At 45.1% G+C, this 26,713-nt stretch overlaps 1 protein-coding gene across 3 annotated transcripts; it reads left to right on the plus strand.

The window, feature by feature from the left end:
* Positions 1-9,575: 9,575 nt before the first annotated feature.
* Positions 9,576-26,135, plus strand: SALL4 (spalt like transcription factor 4; the record flags this gene model as incomplete). 3 transcript variants are annotated; one of them, XM_081255997.1, is made up of 4 exons in its annotated part: positions 9,576-9,705; positions 19,954-22,290; positions 23,132-23,412; positions 25,716-26,135. In XM_081255997.1, 4 exons carry the CDS (start codon positions 9,576-9,578, stop codon positions 26,133-26,135), a joined length of 3,168 nt encoding a protein of 1,055 aa, XP_081112123.1. The 3 variants fall into 3 exon arrangements, with proteins under 3 accessions (XP_081112123.1, XP_081112124.1, XP_081112125.1); XM_081255998.1 differs by having other exon boundaries at positions 19,954-20,973; XM_081255999.1 differs by lacking the exon at positions 19,954-22,290.
* Positions 26,136-26,713: the final 578 nt, after the last annotated feature.

Genomic DNA, 26,713 nt, shown 5'->3' on the forward strand with positions numbered 1-26,713 from the left:
ATCCCTGGTCGGGGAACTAAGATCCTGCAAACTGCATGGCAGAGCCGGAAAAAAACAAAAACACACAAACAAAAAACCCCCCCAAAAGCCCCCAAAACAAAACAAAAACAAACAAAACAACAACTTTCAGATCACCTGAAAGGTGGAAAATAGATGAAAACCGTTCTTGTTCTTCCCTGGGCTTAACTCTCGTTCTGCTGCTCAGGAGTTTTATTCCTTCTCTTCTGGTGTCTGTATTTCTTCCCCTACACTTTTCACCCCTTCCTCTCCCTCTCCCTCCTATTTTTCTTCTTCAACCTTTGCTTCTTTCTGCTCTCTTTGCTTTTCCCTCTTTCTCTCCATTTAGGTACCTCATCTCAGTCTCTGTAACCAGACCAGAGCCAAGTCATTTGTTTATTTGGGAGTCGGAGCTGAGAAAAGAAGTCAAAAATCTCTCCGCACATTAAAACCAAGAAAGGGACATTTTATATTCCCTTTCATGGTCAAAAGATGGTCCTTTCTTTTTTCCCCTTCACAAAATCCATTTAGGTGTTTATAGACCAGTTATCTTAACAATGACTGTCCTTTGCTTTTCTCTCTGTGACAATTAACATTCTTAATTGCCTCGCTCTCACTGGCTCACTTTTTGCGTGTTGGGCAGAGTTCTCCGAAAAGTTTATTTTCAGTTATAATTTATATTGCAATGACAGATAGATATTTATGACAGTAAACTTTCCTGTGTGCTGGGCTTTTAGCTCTTAAAGGTTTGTTATAATAAAGAACGCTCGTGGCAAATGGACCGAAGTGCCTCCTCGGTGATATTTTTTTAAAGACAAGTTCAGAATAGGTATTTTTTGGAAGGGGGAGGCAGGATGTGTGTCTGCTAGGTAATCAAAAAAAGAAAGAAGAAAAAGCAAGAGAAAACTTTTAGGAAAGGTTGCAGGGGCCAGTACAGAAATGTTTAAAGAATGAATCACAACTGCTACAAAAGGGAATGCAGTGGAAAGTGCTTTTAGCAGAAAAATTGTTCAATCAATTGAACCTTCAACTTGTTTTTGAAAATCTATACATTTCTCCGGTCCAGTTACGAAATATGTGAATGTCCTGATAAGCATGTTTATGGTTTTACCCTTTTAGCTTGATCACTCACGTTACCCAGGCTCATGTCTTGCACAAGAGCCCACAAAGGAATAAGAGAGTATTTTCAAAAGCTCTTGAAGGGTTGTGAATTTGTAAAACACCAACATTCACTGCAGAAAGACTCATGACACGAGGTCTTAAGAAAAGAAATCCAAAATTTGGACAGAGCTGTGTGAACAGAAAGTTCATGGACTTTATTCTCTACAATAAAGACAACTCAGATATATAACAGGGATTGGTTAACTAGAGTAAAGGTTCATCCACAAGTGAAAAAAATTACATGGTAAAACACATTAACAAAGATTTGTTTTTAGTGAGGTAGAAAAGGCTGATGATATCCTGTTCAAGTGAAAGAAACAGAATGCCAAAGATGTATTTTCAAATGCATCTCAACTCTGTAAAAGTTATGATATTCATGGAAGAAAGATCAGAAGAAAATTCACTCAAATGTTATCTTTCTCTCATCTGCAGAAGCAGAAAAATTACTCAAATCATCCCAACGAGTGAATATAAGATTGTATAATCTTTGAGAGAAAAGGCCAGAACACAGGGCTTTGATTTAGTCGGGGGAGGTTAGGAAGGTTCCCCTGGAGAAGCCAAAAGGATTTTTTTTTAATTGAAATATAGCTGATGTACAATATTATACAAGTTACAGGTGTACAATGTAGTGATTCACAATTTTTAAATGTTATACTCCATTTATAGTTATTATAAAATATTGACTATATTCCCTGTGTTGTACAGTATGTCCTTGTAGCTTTGTAAAAAATTTTTTATTGGAATATAGCTGATTTACAATCCTTGTAGCTATTTTATACATAATAGTTTGTACCTCTTAATGCCTACCCCTTTATTGCCCGTCCCCCCTTCCCTCTCCCCACTGGTAACCGCTAGTTGGTTCTCCATAGAAGATAAGAGGACTTTTAAAATTTATTCATTTATTTATTTATTTATTTATGGCTGCGTTGGGTCTTTGTTGCTGCGAACATGCTTTCTCTAGTTGCCGCGAGCGGGGGCTATTCTTCCTTGCGGTGCGTGGGCTTCTCATTGCAGTGGCTTCTCTTGTTGTGGAGCATGGGCTCTAGGCGCATAAGCTTCAGTAGTTGTGGCACGTGGGCTCAGTAGTTGTGGCTCACAGGCTCTAGAGCGCAGGTTCAGTAGTGGTGCACGGGCTTAGTTGCTCCGGACATGTGGGATCTTCCCGGACCAGGGATCGAACCCGTATCCCCTGCACTGGGAGGCGGATTCTTTTTTTAAATTTATTTGTTTTATTTATTTATTTTTGGCTGCATTGGGTCTTCATTGTGGTGAGCGGGCTTCTCATTGCGGTGGCTTCTCTTGTTGTGGAGCACGGGCTCTAGGCACGCGGGCTTCAGCAGTTGTGGCACACAGGCTCATTACTTGTGGCTCACAGGCTCTAGAGCTCAGGCTCAGTAGTTGTGGCACACGGGCTTAGTTGCTCCGGACATGTGGGATCTTCCCGGACCAGGGTTCAAACCCATGTCCCCTGTATTGGCAGGCAGATTCTTAACCCCTGCGCCACCAGGGCAGCCCTGGCAGGCGGATTCTTAACAACTGTGCCACCAGGGAAGTCCAGATAAGAGGATTTGATTGTGATTTAGTACCTAGTTTTATTAGAAAGTATTTTACTATTGGGGAAAAAAAAAGGATTAGGTATTTGCTAATATGGCCTTGAAATCGTGTTACCTATAGACCTGGTTTCTCAACTTCGGCACTACTGACATTTTGGGTCAGATAGTTCTTTGTTGTCCGGGGCTGTCCTGGGCTATTGTAGGGCATTAGCATGATCCTGGCCTCTACCTCGTATATAACTAGCACTCTTGTGTTGCCAAATGTCCCCAGTTGGGGGAGGAGGTAAAATTGCTTCCCACTGAGAACCACTGCCATGGACTTAGAGAGTCAACCTTCTCTGCAGCATGTGAGTGCTCCAGACTGACCTAAAGACCCGCATGCATGGACCACAGTGAGCCCAGCAAGGGACTGAGGGACAAAAAAACCCAGTAGCCTCAACTCTTTTATTCCTAGTCCATCTCCTCTTCAACTGAAGAAACTGCAGGAGAAATTCTCATGTCTGGAAATTCATTCCTGTTTTAATGAACTTGCTGGAATAGTTTTACTTTTTTTCTCTTTTTGAGTACACAGTTGTGGGCTTCAACATATCAGGGGTTATATTACCTGGGAAGACTAATTGGAGCTAGAAATTGTTCAGTACAAATTTTGGGAGTGATAAAATGGCAACAAGCAGAGAGATATCAAAACGAGGAGGCGGTATCATCAGTTAAGTGGGGATGATTGCAATTAGCCAGACTGCAATTATAAATCATCCCAGTAGAAGGGCTCTGGGCCAGGCCACTCAGAAAAGTGGACGTTTGGCCCCATAAGAAAGCACTCCCAGTGAATTACAAGCATGATTTCTGAAGCAATATTAGCTCAACTTCTGAATCTCTAGATTTGAGCAGCTGTTTCCAGACATACAAAGCCTTCTCTTTGAGGCAGAAAGATATCAAATCGATGAGTCCATAGCCTCCAAGAGGTTGGTCCACGTTGAGAAAAAAGCCACTCTTTATACTTCCCGAATCCAAACTGTGTATTTCCCAAATTAAAGCAGCAGCGGTTACCACATCGGTCCACTTGACCATTTCCTGGCATGAGTAATTAGAGACCCAAAGGGGCAATACTTTTGCAGTGGCAGAACATGATTTATGGACACCAGCCTTGCCATTTCAGTTTTTTCAAGCTTAAGATGCTGGGAATCCCACATAGGAAAAAAAAACCACACATGTAATTATGGCCCTTTCAATTATAGGGACAACCAAATATCTAATAGCCTTTTTTTTTTTTTTCCCCCCGCATGGTTTGCGGGATCTTAGGCCCCCGACCAGGGATTGAACCTGGGCCCTGGTAGTGAAAGCTGCCGAGTCCTAACCACTGGACACCAGGGAACTCCCCCAATTGCCTTCTGTTTTTTTTTTTTTTTTTTAACATTTTTATTGGAGTATAATTGCTTTACAATGGTGTGTTAGTTTCTGCTTTATAACAAAGTGAATCAGTTATACATATACATATATCCCCATATCTCTTCCCTCTTGCGTCTCCCTCCCTCTCACCCTCTCTATCCCACCCCTCTAGGCGGTCACAAAGCACCGAGCTGATCTTCCTGTGCTATGCGGCTGCTTCCCACTAGCTATCTATTTTACGTGTGGTAGTATATATATGTCCATGCCACTCTCGCTTTGTCACAGCTTACCCTTCTCCCTCCCCATATCCTCAAGTCCATTATCTAGTAGGTCTGTGTCTTTATTCCTGTTTTACACCTAGGTTCTTCATGACATTTTTTCCCCTTAAATTCCATATATATGTGTTAGCATACGGTATTTGTCTTTCTCTTTTTGACTTACTTCACTCTGTATGACAGACCCTAGGTCCATCCACCTCACTACAAATAACTCAATTTCATTTCTTTTTATGGCTGAGTAATATTCCATTGTATATATGTGCCACATCTTCTTTATCCATTCATCTGTCGATGGACACTTAGGTTGCTTCCATGTCCTGGCTATTGTAAATAGAGCTGCAATGAACATTGTGGTACATGACTCTTTGAATTATGGTTTTCTCAGGGTATATGCCCAGTAGTGGGATTGCTGGGTCGTATGGTAGTTCTATTTTTAGTTTTTTAAGGAACCTCCATACTGTTCTCCATAGTGGCTGTATCAATTTACATTCTCACCAACAGTGTATGAGGATTCCCTTTTCTCCACACCCTCTCCAGAATTTATTATTTGTAGACTTTTTGATGAAAGCTCTTCTGACCAAAAACAACTTCATTAGATATGCTGTACATATCATAAAATTCACCCATTATAAGTGTACATTTCAGTGATTTTTTAATAAACGTATATAATTAGACAACCATCAGTTTGTAATTGCCCTTTTTCCCCAATTGTGGTAAAATACACATAACATAAAATTTTACCATTTAACCATCTTTAAGTGAACTCTTCAGTGGTATGAAGAACATTCGCATTATTGTGCAATCTCCAGAACTCCTTCCATTTTGCAAAACTGAAACTCCATACCCATTAAACAGTAAGTCCCCATTTCCCCCTCCACCCAGCCCCTGGCAATCACCCCTCTAATTTCTATCTCCATGAATTTGACTTCTCTAGGTACCTCATGAAGTGGAATCACACAGTATTTGTCTTTTTTGTGACTGGCTTATTTCCCTTAGCATGATGTCTTCAAGGTTCATCCAGGCTGTAGCAAATCAGAGTTTCTTTCGTTTTTTTAAAAAAATATTTATTTATTTATTTCGTTGCACCAGGTCTTAGCTGTGGCTCGCTAACTCCTTACCTGAGGCATGTGAATTCTTAGTTACAGCATGTATGTGGGATCTAGTTCCCTGACCAGGGATTGAACCCGGGCCCCCTGCATTGGGGGCATGGAGTCTTAACCACTGCATCACCAGGGAAGTCCCAGAATTTCTTTCTTTTTTAAGGCTGAATAATATTCCATTGTATGTATACACCACATTTTGTTTATCCACTCATTAGTTGATGGACTCTTGGGTTATGTCCACCTTTTAGCTCTTGTGAGTAATGCTGCTATGAATTTGGGTGAACAAGTATCTCCTCATGTCCCTGCTTTCAGTTCTTTCAGATGTATATCCAGAAGTGGAAATGATGGATCCTACCGTAATTCTACGTTTAATTTTTTTAAGAAACTGCCATACTCTTTTCCACAACAGTTGCACCATTTTACATTACCACCAACAGTAGTTGCCTTTTAATACTCTATTTTATTTTATTTTAAATATTTATTTGGTTGCACTGGATCTTAGTTGCGGCTCGTGGGCTCCTTAGTTGCGGCATGCAGACATGTGAACTCTTAGTTGTGGCATGCATGTGGGATCTAGTTCCCTGACCAGGGATCGAACCCAGGCCCCCTGCATTGGGAGTGTGGAGTCTTATCCACTGAGCCACCAGGGAAGTCCCTTAATAATCTATTTTATATTCAGGTCTCCAAAGTCATTCTCCAAATTCATTTATTGTGACTTCTGTGTTCTGTTACTGTGGCTAAGTACTAAGGACATAGTGGTGAAGGTGTCTGCCCTCATGGAGCCTGCAGTGTGGAAAACAAGTAATAAATACATAGACCATTCAATCTATAATTATAAACTTTGAACTGTGCTATAAAAGGAAAGAACCAGCTTCTAGAAGATCGACACTAATAGGTGAGACCGTTCTAATTTGGATGAGAAAAAGCTGGTTTTAGGAAGAAAAATTTGAACTGAGACTGGAGGCTTAGTGGAAGTGGGCAGGTGAAGAGGGGTAAAGAGTAGAAGGGAAGAAAGTTCCTTGCAGAACAGAGCAGAGGTGGGATTTTGTGGACAGTTGGAAGGTCTGAGTTCCACAGAGACCTATACCCTTAACTGGAAAGTTCCTGAATTCATACATTCAGCATACAACTGTTAGTACCCACGAGGCGCTGATGGGAGCTTTGAATTTGTTTTGCCATGGATGAAATGGGAATAAAAAAGGATTTTAATAAGGCTGAGATGGGATTATGTATCCCAGATACCCTTGGACACAGTAAAGCCTCAATGTTCATAAACTGCTTGAGGAAAGATATAACAAGAAGTCAATTTCCCGACAATTTCTGCCTGGGGCAAACAGTGAGAAGGACTGGATTATACATAAACCCAGTCACCTAACAAAAGGCATTACAAAGTTTAATACCATCCTTTACAATGATCTTTTTTTTCCCCCTGACTGTGATCACACCCAGGTCTTTTGATTTTAGGGAATATTAAATCATCCAAAAAAATTACCGTGGATTAGGGACTGGCCTTCTGCCCTGCCATGCTCCATTTACTCCCCCCCCCCCCCCCCCCCCGCCCACATTGTTCTAGGGTCTTACTTCACCTCCGGCTTTACTAGCTCCTGGCTCATCAGCTGGAAGTAGATTCAAAAAGTGTACTGTGCCTTTCTTTTCTTAATATAATATTCATGGAAGGTTTTCCTTTGGGGAAAACTTCTTTTTGACTTTCTCTGTAAAAGTTATTTCCACAGACTGTGGATTTTTCAGGACAGGCTTAACTTAACATATGTTTTCTTTTACCACAATTTTTACCTGTTTAGCTATCTTGTCCATATTCAGCTACCGCTGAACGACAAGCATTGGGATGTGATAAAAGAATTTTGAAATCGGGCTTAGGGATTGAGCTCATCCACTTCCTAATTAAGTTATTTCATGTCCTTAAACCTCAGTTTCCTCATTTTCAAAATGGACAAAACAATGCCAATCTCTCTTGGAAGATAAAAGGAGAAAGTGTGCATTTAGTGCAGCCTGTGGCACATACCAGGAGCTCAATCATTATTATTATCACTTGGAGACTCAAGTGGCATAATTTTAATACCTTGTTCTAAGCAGAAACGGCATCGTGTTTTCACTATCACCAACTAAAATAAGTATAAACAACTATATCTTAAATTAAGTTTTTCTTAAACCACTAACATTTCTTGAGCTGTAAACCTAGTGCACATGCATTTAGATTGGTAAATTACATCTACCACACTGCCTTACACAGAAAAGGTGTTGGGAATATAAACAGATTAGTCAGTGAGGCAGGTGTTAATTGACTTTTTTACTCAGTATGAGAATTCTAAACAGCTTCCATGTATTATTAAACCAAATTCTTACTTTTCCAACTTGGGCTGTTGACTGTAATTCTATCTTTTTTGGTTTAGGGGACTTAAAACAATGCCAAGCATTTTCAAACAAAGACTCAAAAATTGGAGGTTAACCTTCTTTCCTTCAGTAAGTTTTATTGATGGCCATGAATATCAAAAAGATGATCAAGCTGATTTATTTTCTGCCTTGGGTTGTCCAAACACCCAGGTGAACGTATTTATCAGCTTAGCATTCTATTTTGCTTGCATTCCCGATGAGCTTACAAGAAACTGTAACAAGCTGGGAAGCTGATGAATAACTAATCAAGAAAATGCAATGCACAAATGTGGAGGAAGGGTCTATAATTGCACAGTTCCTTACAAGGAAGTAAATGCTAAATACAGACGCATGCCCAGAGGCACCAGGGAAACACTAATCAAAGACTTAGAAGGCTAAAGATTTCATCATTTATTCAACATTTATTGAGCATTTACATCATGCAAGGCAGTTAATGGAATAAAATACATAGAGATTTACTGTACGGGTGTGTATACATGTAATATTATACACACATACACAATTTTAGAAAATTCCAGGCATCTCCATGTCAGGATGTTGCAATCACTTTGAACTACACATCTTTTCCATAGTAAAGTCCATATTGCAAAAAATTCCGATAATGATTAGTTTGGCAACACCCAGTTACTATGACAATGCCCATTGCTGATCCATGGGAGATGTAAGAGGATTGTCTCTGTAATAAAATGATGTTATCAGACATTTATGGCTTGTGGGGAAAAAGTGCAGTCGCTCCTTGTTTTGATATTATCTCTGACTATACTTGCTTTTAATCTACCTTTTCTATACTTAGTATCCAGTCATTTTAAATAAAAAAAAAAAAAAACCCAAACCCAAACCAAAAATCAAGGTCTGCACTGTGACAGTAAACCAAACCTTTTGAGTATGAATCCTGGAAGTTATTATTTAGCATTTAAAGGAAATAAATCATGGTGAGGGGATAATCTGAAATTTGGGAAATTTGAAGGCCACCTTAAGAGTTGAAATGGGGTGGGAAGGTTGAATATACCAACATTTACCATTCTTCAGATACCTCCAGACTCAATTTAAACATTTCAGTGAAAAAGGAGATGGGAGGAGACACGGGTCAAATCTCAGTTTTTTGTTTTGTTTTGTTTTTGTTTTTTTGTTTTTTGGTAGAGGTAAACACTGAGCCAAAATATTTCACTGAAAAGACCTTCCTCCCCGGCTTGCGAGGATATCAACCTTACAAAAGTAATTTTTGGAGCACACTACCAAATACGCTCGTTCCAAAACTGTTACGGAAGCTCCAAGTTTTTAGTAAATATACAATCATTTTTCTTGTTCTCTCCGAGGATTCAGATAGCTGAAGCGAGGATGGGTCCCCCTCGGATTTCGTCCACGGTCCAGCCAATCTGAGCCCGGATGCTAATTAGTTGCTCTCCCCCGATGAACACGCCTTTGTCGCTTGTAGGGCCGGACTACAAAGCCCAGAATGCCTCGCCCCTCCCTGATCAATGAGGTCTTATTTAAATGATCTCTGAGGTCTTGGACCCAGGCCAATCAGCTGTCAGGGCTCATGATAAATCGCAATGCATTATTGATAATAATAATTACTGGGACATGCGCGTTCCGGCCGAAGGGGGGTAAATTTCCCAACTCCAGGAATTTGTGGCGGAGTGGGCAAATAACCGCGGCTCTCCAGGCGCCCCGATGCTCGCACCATGTCGAGGCGCAAGCAGGCGAAACCCCAACACATCAACTCGGAGGAGGACCAGGGCGAGCAGCAGCCGCAGCAGCCAGCCCCGGAGTTTGCAGATGCGGCCGCAGCGGCGCCGGCGGCGGGGGAGCCGGGTGAGTGGGGCTGGGGGCGCACGCCCCGGGCGGGCAGTTTCCGGGACGTTCGCGGGACCCTCGAAGGCGCGGACTTTGGGGAGCCAACGGCTTCCACCGCAGACTGTGGAACCGAGATCTGGGGGCTCAGTTCCAGAGGAGAGCGGCAGCCTCATTCCCCACCCCCACCCTCGTTAATTTTACACTTCTCCCCTTTTATCGCTTCTCCCCTCTTGTGTAAGTTTCACCCCCAGGTCTCGCTCTTATTGTAAAATTGACCCCCAGCCTCTCCTGTGTCCCTCATTCCTGAAAGGTTCCCTTCTCCTTGTCCTCTGCTCCTCGTAATTGGTTCCACTCCCCTCACTAGTAGCCTCCCCCCGACTTGTAACTTAGGCTCCCCTCCTCCCTCCCTGGCGCTGCTTTTTAAAAGAAAGACCCCGTGGGTCCCCACTCTTTCCCTCACCCGTTAGGGTCTTTGTAGGAAGCTGGGGAAGGGGCGCACCCTAGGAAGACCTCCCGGGGGAGCACGATCTGTTTGTTGCACGCGCCCCTCCCGGGCCAAGAGGGGGGAGGGGGCGCGACCTCTCCCCACCCCCAGGAGCTGGGGTGCGGGCCACCAGCGCTGCGGAGGGGATTGGAGGGCCCGAAGAGGTGGAGGAGAAGAGCACAGTATTTTCCTTTTTAAAAAAAAATTTCTTTTTTGGTTTTCCTCTTTTCTCCCGGGGCTACGCCGCCTGTCGATCTTCGCCCTAACCTTTCGGGGCCTGACCTCCAGCCATCTTTGATTTCCGACTTCCTAAAAATAAACCGCGGCCGGCGGGAGGGGTGCGGGCCCCCAGGGGCGGGGGTCGCGGGCGCACAGCAGCCCCGCTGGGGTGCACCAGCCTGGCGTTTTGCGTGGCTTTTCTAGTGCGCCCGGCTTTCCAAACGCGCGCCCCGGAGGCCAGAGGGGAGAGGTCGGGCCAGGGCCGGGCGGTCGTGGCCAGGGCGAGCTCGGGGGGCTGACCCGGCCCACGCTTCCGCGCCTCGCGTCTTTAGGGTCTGGAGGAGTTCTGGACCCCCCAGCCCGGTCGGGAGCGGCCAAGCAAACTCCTCTCTTCCTAATCATGTAACCCAGGGGGCTTTAGGAGCCAGTCGATTTCCCACTATCTCCCCTCCGTCCTGGCCCGCCAAATTGTCGCCTGATAAGTTTTTCGCGTACGCGTGGGGGGAGGGGGCGTTTTTAACGTCCTCTTGGGCCTTGTTGGTGGCTTCTCTCCTCGCCGCCTGCTTTCTAATTTCCCAGCCCGTAATGGGGGTGTGCGCGGCAACCCCAGACTCTTCGAGCCACAACTCCGATGGGAAAACGGTTGCTACGTTTTGGTTACCGTACCTTTTATTTCGGGGAGGGAATGTGGTAAATTTCCTAAATTTATAATATAATGTAAATCCCTATTTCCCCCCAAATAGCATTTTTCCAGGGCAAATGAAAGAGATCGGCTTGACCGAGGGGGCGGCTGTGCGTTTTCGGGCGTCCGATGGTCAGGGCAGCGTGCACCCAAGGTCGGAGGGGGGTGGACTCTCTTTGTGCCTTGGGAGGGGGAGTGCGGGGGAGAATGGAGAGGCTTCGTTGCCTGGCCCACCTGGAACAAAAGGGTTAACCCTCTGCCCGCCCGCTTCCTCCCGAGAGGAGGGGCGAGCTCCTGGCTCTGACCCCTCCCCTGGTCCTGCGCTGACCTCCCCTTCCCCCTACCCGCTTCATTTTGGGTGGGCGCGCTCAAGTGGGGCTTTTGGTGGCGTTTGGCACCTTACGGGGAGCTTCTTAAATTAACGCTAGCTGGAGTTTGCAATCAGTTAACCCGAGCTGGTTAGGATCGCGGGCCTGGCTGTGCGCTCCCTCCACGATTTGGGAGGGGGAGTTGCTATTGATCGCTTGGGTTGGAGTGGACGGTCGAGCTGCGCGCGGGCGCCCCCTGGAGGCCCAACCTGGAACCGCGCCCTTTGCTGAGAGGCGGGTCCCTTCGCAGGTACCGGCTCACACCTGATGGGTGGGACAGGCTGGGGCAGGGGGATGGAGAGCGCTGGGCTGGGCTAGGCTAGGGACTCCAGTCGGTTGCTTGAGCTATCCCTGGCTGTGCCGGGTTTTCTTTGCCAAGTCTTTGGAATTCTTGGAAAGAATTCTTCGATCCTCGAATGTGTTTGCACAGTCCCCCAGTTGCCACCATAGGACCGAAGGTAGTTTTCCCAAGCAGTACATTTTAACTGATGCATTTTGTATTTGAGCAGCCTGTATGTATCATTTAAAAAATCCAGTTTAGACTGGTCTTATTTTGCAAAGCCAATTTGAGACCCACTTATAAAGAATGTACTTTTTGAGGGAGGAAAATGAAGTCCGGCAAAAAATTAGCAGATCAGAAAATCTGCAGGTGGTCAGGGGACTCAGGCTACATACAGGAAAATTAGCATTTTCTCAAAAGAGTTTCAAATGCCCTTTGTGCTAAACTGGATTACAGCCATCAACGATTAAGATTCCCAAATTTCAAATAACTGCCTAGCCCCAGTTTCTAAACTGAAATGACCTACATTGGCGGTAAGGATTCTGAGAATAGGGCACTTGGGAGCTTATATTTTAATAGAGGGAGAGGGAAATCTTGTTGATCGAAGTGTTAGTTCATGTTGCAGGCCGACTTTCTGTGTTTTCATCTGAGTTTCTGAAAGGGGCTGCAACTTGCCCACACCGCTTTTGTTCCGTTAAAAAGAAATTGCACAAGTCAATGCTAGTTGGTCCTTCAAGCCTCTGCTGCCTTCCTCACGGTGGGGAGTTGGGGAGCCATCTTGGGAGGGAGGGATAGAGTTAATGCTTCCTCTTTTAAAATGAAGTTAGGTTTTGGTAAAATTTTAGAGTGATGTGTACATTCCAATCTGGTTGTATGACTTTCAGCTGTCTAACCTTGATTTCTGAGCTTTTGGGTTCTTCCTGTGTACCATGGAGATGAAGCATGCTGTTTATTTAGATAGTTTCAACTATACAAGACCCACTGTGTGCTGGAAATGTGATCAGTAATTAATTTTGTTCAAAATAACAATGTTTTATTTTTTATTGTGCCAAGATGGCACTGAACTGCCAAGTTGAGATAATTCTGCAGTTTTATCTGTAGCCTACTGTGTGCCAGACACCAGGCTGGGGACCTCAACGACATTATCTGTAATCCTCATTTTTACTCATTTTAGAGTAAACTTTAACTCCTGGTTGCAATGGCTTGCCCAGGGTTGCCTTGTCCTGTTTGATTTGAGCCTTGCTCTAAATCCAAGAAGCTGTGTTTATCGTGGTTTTAGAAGAGTTGGTTATGGGATGGGATTTTCTATCAGATGAGGGAGCTATGGTGAGTGTTCGGCTGGTTGAGTGTTATCTCTCCTCCTCCCTTTTAATTTTTGAGATGTGCCTTTGCAGGCTTTAGAATAAGAGGTCCTGCAAGTCGAAAATAAAGCAGAGTTTGCATTTGGTGCTCTGGGCTTTACTGCCCTGGAAAAAATGATGGGAAGAGTTCAAGATACTCCCTTTTTCATCATCCTTAACCTACTGTATTTTTGATTGTTTAAAAAAGCATCTAAAAATTTTAAAAGCTCTAATTCCATGTAAGAACTGCATCTCTGATCGATGCCATCTATTTTTTTTTCTAGATTTCAAGTCTATGTCAGGCTTTGTTCCAGGGGGATCTGGGGAAGGAGTCAGCAAAAGCTCCTGCCTTCATGGAGTTTACAAATTGCTTAAAAGATGAGCTCCAGTTGAGGCAATATGGGACGTATCTCTATAGTGTAAATAGCAGAGCTCGCACACCTTAGCACAAAGAAACTTTGATTCTTTTACTTTTTCCTTTTCAGCAGACTTGAATTTTGATCCAAGACCATATGGAACAATTTTTTTTTGTACCTTAATTAAATAGAAAGTTAATTACTGCTCTAATTTGCCACCTACAAATTGAGTTAAGGGCTGTTCCTTAAGTGTTTCCCGGATTGCTGAATTCAGATGTAAAATTAAACTGGTAAACCAGTTTCTTTGAACTGGTTCAGTGTTTAAGGACATCTCAATTTCCTTTTGTTTTTTGGTAAGCAGTTATCCTGCCGGTGGGGGTGGGGTAGAAGATGTTTATGTACTCTAGATAATCTGCTCATTGTAGTTCTTTTAATATAGGAATGGGGGGGGGGGATAAGCTTGAGGCATAATGCTTTTCTCAAGATACACAGGTTTGTTTCTTAAGCATTTTCACTGGCTCCAGAATTTGATTGGCCTCTGGCAGATGAGCTTTCTTCCTATACAATAGTAAGAGTATTTTCTATCCATTTAGCAGTGATTGAATCTAAGCCCCCTGCTGGGTTTACTGCATTCTTCCAACTTATTGGATAACTAGATGCTGAGAGATAACATTCCTAAAATTCGGAGTGGGGGTGGGGTGGAAGGAAGGAAGATCTAGTTGCTGTGTAATTCCTCTGAACTTTGCTTTTTCCTTTTGGGAAGGGTTAACTTAAGCATACCCAGCAATTGTTCATAACAGAGTCCTCTTACTCTTTGGCAAATACGCTTTCAGTATTTGCCAGTGGTGGTCTGGATGTCGAAGTACTTTTTACTGCACCAGCAAACAGAGCTCCTGCTGTTTGAAGACTCAAGTGGGATGTTGCCGGTATTGCTTGGAGGCTACGGAAGAGGCAAGCCTGTGTATACAGTGCAGGCAAGCTGGTATTCAGGTTGTAAATCACTCTTGGGAACTGTTGGATCCTTCTCGGGCAGGGAGCTTAACCTTTTTTGTGCCACATTCACCCCTTCTCAACAGAATGTATTTAAATGCATACAATAAGATATATAGAAATACCAAGGAAATAAATTGCATTGAGATAACACTTAGTAAAAATGAAAACATTTGTGATATAGTAACATGTGCTTCTTTATGAACACAATAAAGGAGATCTAGCAGTCAGTCAGGTAACCAGAATTTCCAGTAATGCGACCACGCTGACATCATAGGAAAATACCTGCTTTCTGTTGATGACACAGGCATGGGTTCTGCAAATACCGCTGAGGTATGTTCCCCACGCTCATAATTGAAAGACATGTTAAGTTTTAATTCAGCTGAGTGAAAATAAGGTTGCCATTTTTTTTTCCTGTCTAATTTCATCGGCCCCAGTTTAAAGAGTTATCTCCTTTAAAACCTGCACTGTCAGTAAGGGAATATTGTCCCCAAGGGGGTGAAAATTGTTTCTTTTGGGGGGGCAAAAATGTTTATTGATGTTACAATGGTTTGTGGCCTTCCAAAGGACCATAGTGCATAAACAGATAATATAGTATATTGGTGGTATTAAAATTTGAGGAGGGGGTGATTAGGGAAAAAAAGCTTTAAAAGCCTTCCTAGAGGGGTAAAATGAAAAAAAGTTGAAGAAACTGCTCTAGAAGAAACAATTATAAATTAGGCCACTAACTTTAGTTCCCTTCTTCAATAGTATTTAAGACTATAATCCCTGCTCTTGTGTTTTACCCATATGGCACCTTGAGGCAGTTATTTCTGAGCCTTAGTTTCCATGTTTGCAAATTGGGAACAAAGATGCTTGTTTTACGTGGCTACGAAGATAAGTGAGTTAAGGTATATAGGAAGGAGTCTGAAGTGAGTGCTTTGTTGCAGTTTGTGGAGGATGGTAGTAGTTTTGCTTTGGCCCTTAACAAGCATTTGTACATGAGGTTTGTTAGAGATTTCCAGAAATAGAATGGCTGAGAAAAGGGGTGTAACATGCTAATTAAAAAGAAGCCAAAGTACAAAAGTGTATACATTTATTTATTTATTTTTTGTGGTCAGGCTGCACGCCATGTGGCTCCCTGACCAGGGATCGAACCTGTGTCCCCTGCATTGGAAGTGTGGAGTCTTAACCACTGCATCGCCAGGGAAGTCCCAAAAGTGTATACATTTTAAAGTTTCTCTTCCACCCCAGGCCTGTGCTTCAAGAGGCAGGGACCAGCCACAGCATCTATTATTTCAAAAGTTTCCCACGTACATACTTATATCTTTATCCCCAAATACAAAGAGGGGGGAGCACATTATCTGTACATCCTGTTCTCTACACTTTTTTTCCTCTTGAAATCAGTCTTGGGCGGTTGTCTTACAGAGCAAGCATATATAATAAAGACCAACTTTATTTTTGAAGGCTACAAAGTAGTCATCTTTTTCGTGTACCCTGATTTATTGAATCAGAACCGTACTGACGGACCAGAGTGCATCCTTTTTTGTTTAGGCTGTTTGTTTCTATGAAACCTGTATCCTGGTATCACAGAAAGTAAACTCCTAACAAGGGAATTGCTGGGTAGAAGGAGAATTGCACTAAAATGATGACGTTGGTGGATTGTGCTCTGAAGAAGTTGTATGTATTTATAGGCACCAGCCTACTGGTGTATTTCCCTCCCAAGAGAAACTCTTTAAGTTCCACTTCTAAAGTTCTTGACACATAATTGCCAAAATTGCACTTCCAGAAAGATTGTGCCAGTTTAACAACACACCCCAGAAAACACCCATTAGAAGTCTTGGGAAAGTGTACCAATAGATACTATCTTAAGGATTCTGGGAATTGATCAATATCTTTAATTAATTAATTAATTAGTTTATTTATTTATTTATTTTTGGCTGTGTTGGGTCTTTGTTGCTTCGCGTGGGCTTTCTGTAGTTGCAGTGAGCGGGGGCTACTCTTCGTTGCGGTGCGCGGGCTCGTGGCTTCTCTTGTTGTGGAGCACGGGCTCTAGGCACGCGGGCTTCAGTAGTTGTGGCACTTGAGCTCAGTAGTTGTAGCTCGCGGGCTCTAGAGCACTGTCTCAGTAGTTGTGGTGTGTGGGCTCAGTAGCTGTGGCGCACGGGCTTAGTTGCTCTGCAACATGTGGGATCTTCCCGGACCAGGGCTCGAACCCGTGTCCCCTGCATTGGCAGGCAGACTCCCAACCACCACGCCACCAAGGAAGCCCCGACGAATATCTTTAACTTGATTCTTGGAAATATGATTGCTTTGGAGCAGTTGTGGAGCCAGAAGGAAGGAGGTATCTACCTGCTACACTCCACATGGAAGTAGCAGGCGTGTATTGTGTCCTAAGTTAACCTCCCCACACCCCCAAACCTGACCCCTCAAGCTTTCCTGTCCCTCCTGGGGTTTCTGTGAGAGGAAAGATAGTTGCCAGTCTCAACAGAAGAAACATATGCTTGGGAGGAAGTGTATCAAGGAAGAGTTCAAAGGGAGGGTCTGGGTCCTGCGTGCCTGGGTTTTAGTGTTGGCTCCGCAGTTTACCACATGCCCTACCTTGGGGAAGTTAATGTCGTCTGTGCCTCAGTTTCTCCCTCTGTTAAATATAATAGTCTCTACCTCGAGTTGTTAATAACATGTAAATTACACCTGGTACATAGTAAGCGCTCAAAAGTTTATCTATGACTAGATTTTTCATTGTGTTGCCTTGGGTATGTCACATTACCTCCAAGTCTGTTTTTCTTATCTGTAAATGGGGCTGATGTTTAATAGGGTTGGAAGAGTATAGTATGGAGCACGGGGCACCTGGAGGTTCTAGTCTGGACTACCGGAGGCTATTGGGCTGCTCATCTTTTCATCAGCCCCCTTAGCCCCTGCCTTGTACTCAGTAGGAGGCGAGAAGTATTGTTAAATGAAATGAGTGAGGATTTAAATGACTGGTACAAGCCTTATTGTGTTCAGCAGCCCTAGTTGCCCAGGTAACCAGATAAGCCACCGAAATAGAAAAGGTGGAGAAACTGATGTTCCCTGAATACGTACAGTATCTGCACTTTCAGGTCATAGGATGGTGCCAGGCTCACAGTCAGCACTCAACAAACATTTGTTAAATTAATCACATCACTTAACACAGGCATCTAACTTGGTTGTCATGATTTTACACCTTTAATAGAAATCCTGAGGGGTAAGCCCACCGAATCAAACCTGTTTTCCATGGATTGATCCTGACCTGTTTGCTTTCTCTTGGCTCACCCCCAACCCACATACACCTTGCAGAACTTCTGATGATTTAGTCTGAAATTAGAAAAAGTTAAGTCAATTTATTAAGGCCTTGCTACAGAAATGTAAAAGAACCAGTGTCTGAAAATCTGATGGAAAGCATAGATCTTTCTCAAGAGAAATACACTTTGTTGCAAGATCAGCCCCTCCCCAAATTGTTGACTGACTCCTCAGGCAAAAACCCATGCTGTTGGGAAATGTAATCACCCAAGGAATTGAGGCAAAATGGGTTAGTTGGCTTTACAAAGTGATCATTTTATTTCAAAGATAAGTGGATACTGCCTGGTCTTACCCCCATGCATTTGTACATTTCAAATCGGTTTTGTTTTAAACAAAAATGGACACACCTTACAAACTATTCTGTAACCTACTTCCACCTAACTTCTGTCTCCATGTCAGGACATACGGAAATTCTGCATCATTTTTGTACTGTGGGTAAACCAAAATTTACCTTTTTTTTTTTCTTCTTTTGTGGCTCTAAACATTTCTGTGAAAAATATCCTTCTTCCTCCATGGATTTTTTTTTTTAATAAGTTTATTTATTTATTTATATTTGGCTGTGTTGGGTCTTTGTTGCTGCGTGCAGGCTTTCTCTAGTTGCGGCGAGTGGGGGCTACTCATTGTGGTGGCTTCTCTTGTTGTGGAGTGCAGCCTTCAGTAGTTGTGGCTCACGGGCTCTAGAGCGCAGGCTCAGCAGTTGTGGCGCACGGGCTTCGTTGCTCTGCGGCATGTGGGATCTTCCTGGCCCGTGTCCCCTGCGCTGGCAGGTGGATTCTTAACCACTGCGCCACCAGGGAAGTCCTCTCCACGGATCTTTGTATACGTGTGCAAACGTCTGTGGTTTGGATCTGTGCACCTGGAGTTGCTGGGTCTGAGGTGTGCCTATATGACTTCTCAGTGGTAAGGTGTACATATAATAGGTTAGGCAGGAAATGAGAAAAATAAAGTAGCTTAGAGATTCGCCACCCGCCAAGACTCAGGCATCTGGCTAAAGCACAGTCCCCTGACAGGCATTGTAACGTGCAGACTAGCAGTCACTGTGAAGGACATAGGACCCAACTGCAAAAGAAGTCCAGGGACCACTCATTTTCAGGAATAGAACTACCCAGAATAGGATGGTTGTTTGATTTTTGTGTAACAGAGTAGAAGTTGCAAATGGAAGGTGAGGAATAAAGTCCATCATTCCCATCCCTTCCTTCCTTTCTTGGGCTTCCTTCTTTGTTTAATGGCTTATTAATCCTTTAATGTCCTGTTAAGGCATTTCTATAGGTTTTTCATAATCAGGAAGGTCAGTGAAGTTTTTTTTCTTGGACATACAATCTTTCCTTTTTTCTCAGTGTGTTTTTTCTTATATGAAAATACTCCTCGGACTATCTGCTTGATCTTCCCGTGTACGGTTCTCCATATTTTAGGTGAATTTATTACTGCTCTCATAATTTTTAGCACCTTTAAACTTTCATTGTCCCTGGTGGGAAGGTACACTTACCACATTGTCTGAATGAGTGACTTACTGCAATTTCACTTTCGATGGGCCCAGGATGGAGATAAGCGGCCATGAATTGAAGAGGTTTCCAACATCATTTTATGGTGGCATGAGATCCATTTGCCTTTCAAGCCAGCTCTCAGCTGAGGGTGAGGGCCAGAGCTCCAAGGGGATTATTTTAATGAATTGTATGCGTTTCCCAGGGCTGCCTTAATAAGTTGGCACAGACTAGATGGTTTAAGACAGATTTATTCTCACAGTTCTGGAGGGTGGACAGCTGAAATTTAGGAGTTGCAGGGTTCCTTTTGGAGCCTCTGAGGGTGAGTCTGTACCAGGCCTCCTCCCTACCTTTTGTTGGCTTCCAGCCGTCCTTGGCTTATAAAAGCCACGTTAACTCCTGCCTTGGCTTCACATGGCCTTATTCTGTCTCGGGTCCCTTTCTTTTCTCCTTAAGGACACCAGATACTGGACTTGGGACCCACCCTAATTACAATTGCAAAGATTTCCCCCCCTACCCCAAAGAAGGTCACTTGCACAGGTGCAGGGGTTAGGATTGGACATTTTGGGGGGTTATGATTTGACCCCCACTACCTAAGTGATTGGTTCACTTGAGACTCTTTGGATGCCTTGTTCCCTTACACAGTTTTGTACGTGTTGGGACACAGATCACGAAGACCTCTGGATTGTGAGCTGTGGTTTTTCCCAAGAAATCACCCCACATCCTTTCTTGGGTAGAGTTCTTAGCTTTTTCTCTCTTGTCGCAGGTACTCCAATGAACCCCCCAGGGAGTGGCGATGATGTGAACGTGGACGGAGCAGGGATAAAGAGGCCTCGGCGGGAGGAGACTCACATCTGTGAGAAATGCTGTGCCGAGTTCTTCAGTTTCTCGGAGTTCTTAGACCATAAGAAAAATTGCACTAAAAATCCACCTGTCCTCATCATGAACGACAGTGAGGGGCCAGTGCCTTCAGAAGACTTCTCTGGGGCTGTGCTGAGCCACCAGCCACGCAGCCCAAGCAGGAAGGACGGTCACAGAGAGGACGGTGGCAGCTCAGGGGACACGAGGGAGAAGCCGGGGGCAGAGTCCGTCGTGTACTTAAAGACGGAGGCCGCCCTGCCACCCACACCCCAGGACATAAGCTATTTACCCAAAGGCAAAGTGGCCAACACCAACGTCACGCTTCAAGCACTACGGGGCACCAAGGTGGCCGTGAACCAGCGGGGCGCAGACGCGCCCCCAGCCCCACTGCCCGGCGCCAGCAGCATCCCCTGGGTCCTCGAGCAGATCCTGTGTCTGCAGCAGCAGCAGCTCCAGCAAATCCAGCTCACGGAGCAGATCCGCGTGCAGGTGAACCTGTGGGCCTCCCACGCCCTCCACTCCAGCGGCGTGGCCGGAGCCGACTCCCTGAAGACGCTGGGCGGCCACGTGTCCCAGCAGGTTTCGGCGGCTGTGGCTCTGCTCAGCCAGAAGGCGGGGAGCCCGGCTTTGCCCCTGGATACCTTGAAGCCAGCCAAGCTACCTCACACCAGCATCCCTTCCGCTGCCAGCTCCGTGTCCCCGGGGCTGACGCCGTTCGCCCTGAAGCCAGATGGGACCCGGGTGCTCCCCAGCGTCCTGTCGCGTCTCCCGGGGGCGTTGCTACCTCAGGCCCCAGGCTCTGTGCTCTTCCAGAGCCCCTTCTCCGCAGTGGCGTTAGACCCGTCCAAGAAAGGGAAAGGGAAGCCACCGAGTGTCTCCCCGGTAGATGTCAAACCCAAGGACGAGGTCCTCTACAAGCACAAGTGTAAGTACTGTAGCAAGGTTTTTGGGACTGATAGCTCCTTGCAGATCCACCTCCGCTCCCACACCGGAGAGAGACCCTTCGTGTGCTCTGTCTGCGGCCACCGCTTCACCACCAAGGGCAACCTCAAGGTGCACTTTCATCGGCATCCCCAGGTGAAGGCAAACCCCCAGCTGTTTGCCGAGTTCCACGACAAGATGGCGGCAGGCAGTGGCCTTCCCTACGCGCTCTCTGGCCCTGTCCCCGTAGATGAATCCGTGCTCTCCTTAGACAACAAACCCGTCCTTGCGACGGGGACCCCCAATGTAGGGCTATCTCAGAATCTCTCTTCGGGGACTAACCCCAAGGACCTCATGGGTGGCCCATTGCCCAACGACCTGCAGCCTGGGCCTTCTCCGGAAAGTGTGGATGGATCCATCCTACCTGGGGTGGGGCCCAACCATAATTCCCCGAGGGTTGGTGGCTTCCAAGGGAGTGGGACACCCGAGCCGGGGTCAGAGACCCTGAAACTGCAACAGCTGGTGGAGAACATCGACAAGGCCACCACCGACCCCAACGAATGTCTCATATGCCACCGTGTCTTAAGCTGCCAAAGTTCCCTCAAGATGCATTACCGCACCCACACCGGGGAGAGGCCGTTCCAGTGTAAGATCTGTGGTCGAGCCTTCTCCACCAAAGGCAACCTGAAGACGCACCTCGGGGTGCACCGGACAAACACGTCCATAAAGACGCAGCATTCGTGCCCCATCTGCCAGAAGAAGTTTACCAACGCGGTCATGCTGCAGCAGCATATTCGGATGCACATGGGTGGTCAGATTCCCAACACGCCTCTGCCGGAGAATCCCTGTGACTTTACGGGTCCCGAGCCAATGATGGTCGGTGAAAATGGCAGTACAAGCGTTGTCTGTCATGATGATGTCGAAAGCATCGATGTAGATGAAGTCTGCTCCCAGGAGGCCCCTGGCAGCTCCTCGAAGGTCCCCATGCCCCTTCCCAGCATCCACTCGGCATCACCTACTCTAGGGCTGGCCTCGGTGGCTTCCCTAGATGCCCCAGGGAAGGCAGGTCTCGCTGGTCTTGTCCTGCACCGACAGAGCAGCCGAGAAAATGGTTCAGTGGAGAGTGATGGCTTGACCAACGACTCTTCCTCCTCAGTGATGGGGGACCAGGAGTATCCGAGCCGAAGTCCAGATGTCCTGGAGACCACATCCTTCCAGGCAGTCTCCCCAGCCAATAGCCAAGCGGAGAGTGTCAAGTCCAAGTCTCCTGATGCTGGTGGCAAAGTGGACAGCTCCGAGAACAGCCGCACTGAGACGGAAGGTGATAGAGCTTTGGATTTAACTTAGGTCCATTCTGGGCACAGAGTCATCCAAAAGGAACCTGGGTTGAACTTGACAAATGGAGAGTGTGGTATATGTGAAGTAGCTCCTCTGTAGGGCGATTAGCCTTTCTGTGGGTACTTCTGGATAGAGGGCAATAATAACTACCTCTGTCGTAGTAGAGACATGCTTTTATTTACGACGGTTCTTGCAAGCTGGGTGTGGACAGCGTACTTACTTTTGGTGCGTTTATATTTTCGTGTTTGAGCCCTGTGAGGGCAACATGGGTAATCCTAAGTAAATGCTCCAGTAAAGAGTATTTGAGAAAGTGGGGCACTGCTTTTTGGCCAGTGAGATAAGCCATAGTTCCTTGATTCTGAAATCCCACTCCCTTATGTAAAGTTCACAAACTAATAACTCTTGAGGGAGAGAAAAGAATCTAACCTATTTTAAAACCACCCCATATAAAAGGGGTGCCTATTGACGGCATTAATGGCAAAAATGGGGGAATAGCAACATCGTAGAATCAGAAAGATAGTGCCAGGGCCTACTTTATAAAGGTAACTGTATGCAGGAATTTGAACTTGGAATTGCATTGCCTGTGACTGTTGCCGATACCTTTAAAGCCAAAACAGTAACCTTCTCTGAAGTGTTGGAGTCATTCTCCGTGCAGATAAACAAGTAAAAGGAAAGCTGCTTCCAAGGTGTCAATTTCCTGAACGCTATTTCCAGGCTGTCAAACAGTGGGGCAGTTGTGGTCAAAGCTCCTTTTTTTTTTGGATTGAAGAACGAATGACTGTAGAGTGATAATTTGGGATTTTTTTTTTTTCTGTGCACACCAGGTCGGAGCAGTGGCGCACCGACCTTTATGCGAGCCCATCCAGCCTATGTCAAAGTTGAAGTTCCTGGTGCGTTTGTTGGTCCCGTGACCATGTCCCCAGGCATGACACCTTTGCTAGCCCTCCAGCCCCGACGACAGGCCAAGCATCACGGCTGCACAAGATGCGGGAAGAACTTCTCATCTGCCAGCGCGCTTCAGATTCACGAGCGGACTCACACCGGGGAGAAGCCTTTCGTGTGCAACATTTGTGGGCGAGCTTTTACCACCAAGGGCAACTTGAAGGTGAGTTCAAGCCTCGCAGTGCAGTCAAAAAAGAAAAAAACGAAAAAAGAAGAAAGAGACTTTCTCACATTACAACATCTCTGAAGTTGGGATGCTCATTGTAGTCAGTGCCTGCATGAAATCGTTCAAGTCTAGAAACACAGATGATGTTTGTCATGTATTGTAATGTAGTGTCGGTAAATCCTTTATGGATTTGCCTGTGCTTTCAGCCTTGATGACCATCCTGTACGTTGGTTTTTGTTTTCCTGGCCTGCTAGGTTGAAATAAATACCACGAGTTAAACATGTATATAGTGCCACTGGAGTTAAAGGAAGAAAGCCTCCAGGTTTATTGGCCTTTCTTTGAAACTGAACAGCTGGGTTTTTCCAAGGAATATCCTGTGTCTATTGTTAGGAAAAGTTGGTTCCACCTAAGATATTACCTGGGAGACTGTCCCATGTAAGGATCGAAAGTGGCCTGTGTAAGGACACAGGATGGGAAACCTGGGTTTCCCTCATGGTCCTGCCTCTACTTTGTTCCAGGCGTGTTTCTCTGGACCTCTTTTCTCTAGCTAGCTCTCCAGTGAGTAGACTAGTTGAATTCTTTGTAGTGAGAATAAAGGTTGAAACTTCATCTTAAAGTTGACCTAGAAGACCTCATATCATTTTAGAAATTAAAAGTACTTATTAAAAAAACTATATTCTTTGAATTTTTTAGTCTAGGTGGCAGAAATGTCAGGGGAGGAACATAGAAGTAATTTAATCTGTAATCCCAACTTCCAGAAATATAAAGCTTAAATTTGTTCAGGGGCCTTGGAATCAGTCTGGGGAAGGTTTGGAGCTGCTATTGTTGCGTAAGTGGCTTTGGGCAGGTGGCTCCTGTGCCTCGGTTTCTCAGGCTTGGGGATCATGGTAATGACCTCAGGGTTGCTTGGAGATTAATTGAGTAGTATTAGTGTTTCACATGATGCCAGGAACATCTTAATAATTTCTTGGAGTGATGAAGATCAAGTCACTTCTGAGCCCGCTGGGATGACTACTAACTTCTAAGCATGTCAGTGACGTGATGTGAGAACGCTTGAAACCCAGTACCCACCATGTTCTTCAACTCTTTATAAAGAAAGGGATTGAAAACTCAAAAGCCAGACCAGGAAAATAATCGCAGATAGGAGGCCGGCCAGGTTGAAGAAGCAGTAAGTGGTAGGGTCTCTTTCCTCTTCACAAGAGTCCTTGCCTTGTCTGCTACCATAGATGGAATAACATTCATTCCCCGTGGCCTCGTGTAACCTTCCCAACTAGGCTTATTTTTCTCTACAGCAGTGATTACTCATCTTGAGACACTATGTATTAAGATGTCAGCTCCATCAGGCCAGGGTCTGTTTTGTTCAAAGATTATTTTTTTAACTCAAATTTTTATTCAAGTAATTGTCGATTCACGCAGAGGGAGAAGTCATACAGAGATGCTTACCCACTTTGCTAGTTTCTCCCAGTGATAGAATTTCGCACAACTATAGAATAAATAATAACCAGGATATTGACACTGATGTAACCTACTGGTCTTATAGATTTTCCCATTTTACTTGTACTCCGTGTCTGTATGTGTTAAGTTCCGTACCATTTGGTAACTGTGTAAGTTTGTGTGTTCACAAGTTGTAACCCTAGCACTGGAAACAACACTGCTATGTAGTAGGTGTTGACAAAAACTGTACATGTGAACAGTGGTATGGGGAAAATTGGAGTGTGTATTCCCCACCTCGGTTGCCCTTACTTGCCTCTAGGCAGGAATGTAGATCCATGGTTGCCAGATGATCTGATTCTTTTTTCCCCTAAGAGAATAGGTATCTGTATTTCTTTTTTTAAAATAAATTTATTTATTTATTTTTGGGTGCATTGGGTCTTCGTTGCTGCACCAGGGCTTTTCTTTAGTTGCGGCGAGCGGGGGCTACTCTTTGTTGCGGTGCGCAGGCTTCTCATTGCGGTGGCTTCTCTTGTTGCGGAGCACAGGCTCTAGGCACATGGGCTTCAGTAGTTGTGGCACGTGGGTTCCAGAGCGCAGGCTCAGTAGTTGTGGCGCACAGGCTTAGTTGCTCCACGGCATGTGGGATCTTCCCGGACCAGGACTGGAACCCGTGTCTCCTGCAGTGGCAGGCGGATTCTTAACCACTGCGTCACCAGGGAAGCCCAATATCTGGATTTTTTAAACATAAAATCTAATTTTAAAATATACGTTTAGATAGACCAAACCCCTAGGCAGACTTGACTTTGGTTTGCCCACATGCAATGCCATCTGTTTTGGTGGAAACCTTTCTGTCCCTCTTCCCACAGGTCCATTATATGACGCATGGGGCCAACAATAGCTCAGCACGCCGTGGCAGGAAGCTGGCCATCGAGAACACCATGGCTCTATTAGGAACGGACGGAAAGAGGGTCCCCGAGATATTTCCCAAGGAAATCCTGGCCCCTTCGGTGAACGTGGACCCTGTTGTGTGGAATCAGTACACCACCATGCTCAATGGTGGTCTGGCCATGAAGACCAACGAAATCTCTGTGATCCAGAGTGGTGGCATTCCCACCCTCCCAGTGTCCCTGGGGGCCAGCTCTGTGGTGAATAACACCGCAACCTCCAAGATGGATGGCTCCCAGTTGGCCATCAGTGCCGAGGTGGAGAAGCCAGGAGCTGCTGACAGTGTCCCCAAACACCAGTTCCCTCACTTCCTGGAGGAAAACAAGATTGCTGTCAGCTAAGCTACAGGAGAACGCACGTCGAAGGAGCAGTGCAGTGATCTCTCTAGAACTGTCCCTTTTTTGTTTGTTTTTCTTAAAGACCCCCATCTCCTCCAGTTTTCTTCCTGATGTGCAAATAATGTTTACAGTTGTGAGCACAACCTCAGGCACATCCTACAATCACAATGTTGCTATGCTGCTTTGCAAAAACAAACAAAAAAGAAAAATCAAAAAAAAAATTCATACTAAAACAAATATAGACTAGTATTTTTTTTTAATTTTGGAAAGAAGCGGGTCTTGCAAAGTAGTTTTGTTACTTGCAACAAACTATATACATAAAACCTTTGTACAACCTAGAGTAACTGTTTCCAAAGATTGTCACCTATTTCAAGTTGGAAGGTGTTGAACCACCATGGAGAAGACAACTGTTTTGCCTGGTTGGGGGTTGGGGGGAGGGGTGGGTGGGTACTGTATACTTACTTCTGCGGTGACTGTATGCGGGTAAATGGACAAGGTCTGTCGTCTGTTTAGGGACCTGTTTGGTATTCTCCCAACCCTACACCCATTTTTCTTTTCTTTTTTGAATGTACTTTTTTTTT

This window comes from Mesoplodon bidens, assembly GCF_964165515.1.
Source record: "Mesoplodon bidens genome assembly, chromosome: 15".
Taxonomy (NCBI): domain Eukaryota; kingdom Metazoa; phylum Chordata; class Mammalia; order Artiodactyla; family Ziphiidae; genus Mesoplodon; species Mesoplodon bidens.